Consider the following 3,121-nt stretch of genomic DNA (forward strand, 5'->3'; position numbering starts at 1 on the left):
GGGGGGGGGGGGGCTTACAATTCTAGCCAGAAATAATCACATTGGGAAAATCTATTTCTGAAGCACAGTTCATTCTCCATACGTGACTGTGCTTTGGCATTTTTCTCTACACTCAACTTTATTCGAACCCTTTCTTTCTGGAACAGCCTGTTACAGAGTGCCAAAATAAAGCTGCTTCAGGTCTCTTTGGAGGTATGCTGTTTAAATGATGCATGCATTCTAAGAATCCGGAAGCTGCACCAAAGCTGCACTCCAGTGCTTAGGAATGGAGTGTGGCTTTGGCGCAACCTCCGGACTCTTAGGACCCATCCATCATTTAAACAGCATACCTCCAAAGAGACCCGAAGCAGCTTTATTTTGGCAGTCTGTAACAGGCCAATTTTCTTTTGCCTCAGCACCATCTCCAACCCTGTCTCTTTAAAAAGCTACTTGGATTCCAAAATCAAAGTAAAATTCTTTTGGAGATTCTCACTTGCTCCCTCTATCAAAGGAATATGCACATTTTGGTATCACCATCTTGAACCTGACTCATAGCAAATCGCATATATATCTACTGGTTCCTTACAAAGATCAGTTTGGGTTCTTTTGGATTTATTATAGGATTTGAAAATGAGGAAATCTTCACTGGATAGTGGAAGGGAAGGGGGATTAGGCAAAATAGATGGAGAAGCATAGACTACTTTATAATCATTGGATTTCTACTCAGGTACCAACTGGATGCTTGAGATCTTGGGCCTGGTCCTACGTGGTGGGGACCCCTCATGGGTGCGCAGTGTGCCAGTGTGGTATCGGTCACCATGGATTGAGACTGATGTTGGCCTGAAAGCAGCCTTGAATTATCCTCCACCCAGATGTCTGTCTTCTCACTTGCCATTCCAGCTTTTTCCTAAATCCTTTCTCAAATCGAAGACCAAGGTAAGAGAGGAAGTCATGAAGTAAATATTTATTTTGTCATGGAGTGCAACAGAGATATGAAGCATTTAAATGACTGTCCATTTACAGCAAGATGACATATTGTGTACTATAGCTTGCACAAGACTCAAGGAATGCTTCTTGATAGCTGCTCCGATTCTAGGGAAACATGAAATATCCTAGATGCTGGATATGTCTGCCTCCTTAAATGTAACCTATCTGTCACTTGCAGGTTATTTATGTCATGCGTAATCCCAAAGATGTGCTGATCTCACATTACTACTTTTCCAAGGCGTTTAAAGGATTCAAAGAGCCTGGAACTATGGAAGAGTTCATGGAGACGTTCCTGAAGGGGGATGGTATGGAAAGAAACAAACAGCTGACTGCTTTAATACAGATTGCAGCAAACACACAGTGAATGACCACTGTACCACCGTTTCCTTCTTTTAGCCAGAATTGGAAATAAGCTTTTGTGGTACTGAGCATCCAGTTGCAGCTTCGGTGTTTCTATTATATCTTCTTTGAGGGAATCCAGGAATCTGGATTTCTCAGAAAGCAGAGACAACTTATTTGTGCAGTAGAGAGACAGTAAAATGATGAGTGAGCTCCTTAGTGCAGGTGTGGGGCAGTATATCAAGGGATAAGACTGACAGACTAGGAGCACTCCAGGCCCTGAGATTTCTGGGACCAAACCTGGGACCTTGCTGGCTCCCTGCTATGTCACAGAAGCTGTTTTTGTGGCATTGTATTTTGTATAAAATGTAGACCATTGACACCAGTTATTCAGAGCGTTCAGAGCCTTTGATTCAGAACATCCCTCCCTCCCATGCAAAATGAATTACTGCAGCTCATTTGTCCCTACGCACTTATACTACATGACCATCACCGAGTACTTCCTTAGCAGTTTTATAAGCCTTTTACCTTTACAGTAGAGCTGTGAGAAGACATGACTCACTAGGAATGATGTAAATGCTTGGAAAGATAGATGACAGTAGAAAGAGAGGAAGACCACACAACAGATGTCAAAGAAAGACACAATCAAAGAGGACACAGCCTAAGTCTTCAGGAACCAAGAAGGTTTGCTGAGGATAGAGTGTCTTGGAGATTTTTTGTGGGTTTTTTGGGCTATGTGGCCATGTTCTTGAAGAGTTTGTTCCCGACGTTTCGCCAGCATCTGTGGCTGGCATCTTCACATCAGGAATAAACTCTTCTAGAACATGGCCACATAGCCAGAGAAACCCACAAAAAAACTGTCTTGGAGCAGGAGGGAGGTGGGGATTAGCACATGCTAAATTGGCTGCCGCCAACAGCCTGGTTCCAAGCCAGGTCCCAGCCGTGCACCACCAGCCCTTTTTAGAAGTCAGAAGCTTTCCGGCTTATAAAAACTACTGGCTGGGACCTGGGCTGATGGTGGCATGTGATCAGGTGATGATTTAGCATGTGATAATCCCCACTTTCATCCTATGTCCCGGCTGCAACCTGGGAGGCCTGAGTCAGTTTTAAAGTTCATGCAATAAGCCAGTGAGTCTGGAATGCAACTGGCTTTGTGTGCTGGTTGCATGTGCAGACGAATCCCTACTGCTGTGTTCAACCAACAGGTGACAGGAGACTCTTTGCTATTGGGTTTGGGGAGCATTCAGTGCACCAGATGCAACTCTTGGCAGGCTAGGATAGCTCTTCAGGCTGCAGATCCACCTCTCCTGTACTAGGGACACAGAGAAAACTGATTCCCTCTGTTCCATTCCAACACCACAACACTCTCTTGTGCATTGATGTTCCATTTTTGTCTCTGCTTTGCCCTTCCAGTTCCATATGGTTCCTGGTTTGATCACGTGAGAGGCTGGCTGGAGATGAAGAACAAATCCAATGTCTTCTTCTTCACCTACGAAGAGCTGCAGCATGTATGTTTAGCTACAGTCACACACCTACAGCATTGTATCTTGGAATTCTAGTATCCTGTGTCAAATTCCTTAGTCCATAATCAGAATTCCTTGCCTCACATTTTAAAGTTACAGAGTCTTATATCACATGCAAAGTGTTAAAAGTGAAAAAAAAGGGAAAGGTACTGCTGTTTTGTGGGTTTTGGATGCTACTGTATTTTTCTATACGGCCAACATGGCTATCCCTGCACACGTTTTCTAGAAGTGAAAGGTTATTGATACATTTATCAAGTGATCATGGGAACAGGTAAGGATCAACAGAATTTTCT

At 43.7% G+C, this 3,121-nt stretch overlaps 2 protein-coding genes across 2 annotated transcripts in view; one reads left to right on the plus strand and one right to left on the minus strand.

The window, feature by feature from the left end:
* LOC121915845 (IgGFc-binding protein-like) overlaps positions 1 to 3,121 on the minus strand; it is a 52,399-nt gene that overhangs the window by 9,828 nt on the left and 39,450 nt on the right. The window lies entirely within an intron of this gene.
* The window catches only part of LOC121915850 (sulfotransferase 2B1-like), a 13,816-nt gene that overhangs the window by 1,342 nt on the left and 9,353 nt on the right, over positions 1 to 3,121 (plus strand). Inside the window, exons 2-4 of the mRNA XM_042440422.1 lie at positions 707 to 915; positions 1,145 to 1,271; positions 2,719 to 2,813. Of these exons, the coding sequence (XP_042296356.1) occupies positions 707 to 915; positions 1,145 to 1,271; positions 2,719 to 2,813 (431 nt within the window). The remainder of the gene's footprint in view (positions 1 to 706; positions 916 to 1,144; positions 1,272 to 2,718; positions 2,814 to 3,121) is intronic.

This window comes from Sceloporus undulatus, chromosome 9 (genome assembly GCF_019175285.1).
Source record: "Sceloporus undulatus isolate JIND9_A2432 ecotype Alabama chromosome 9, SceUnd_v1.1, whole genome shotgun sequence".
In the NCBI taxonomy this organism is placed as follows: Eukaryota; Metazoa; Chordata; class Lepidosauria; order Squamata; family Phrynosomatidae; genus Sceloporus; species Sceloporus undulatus.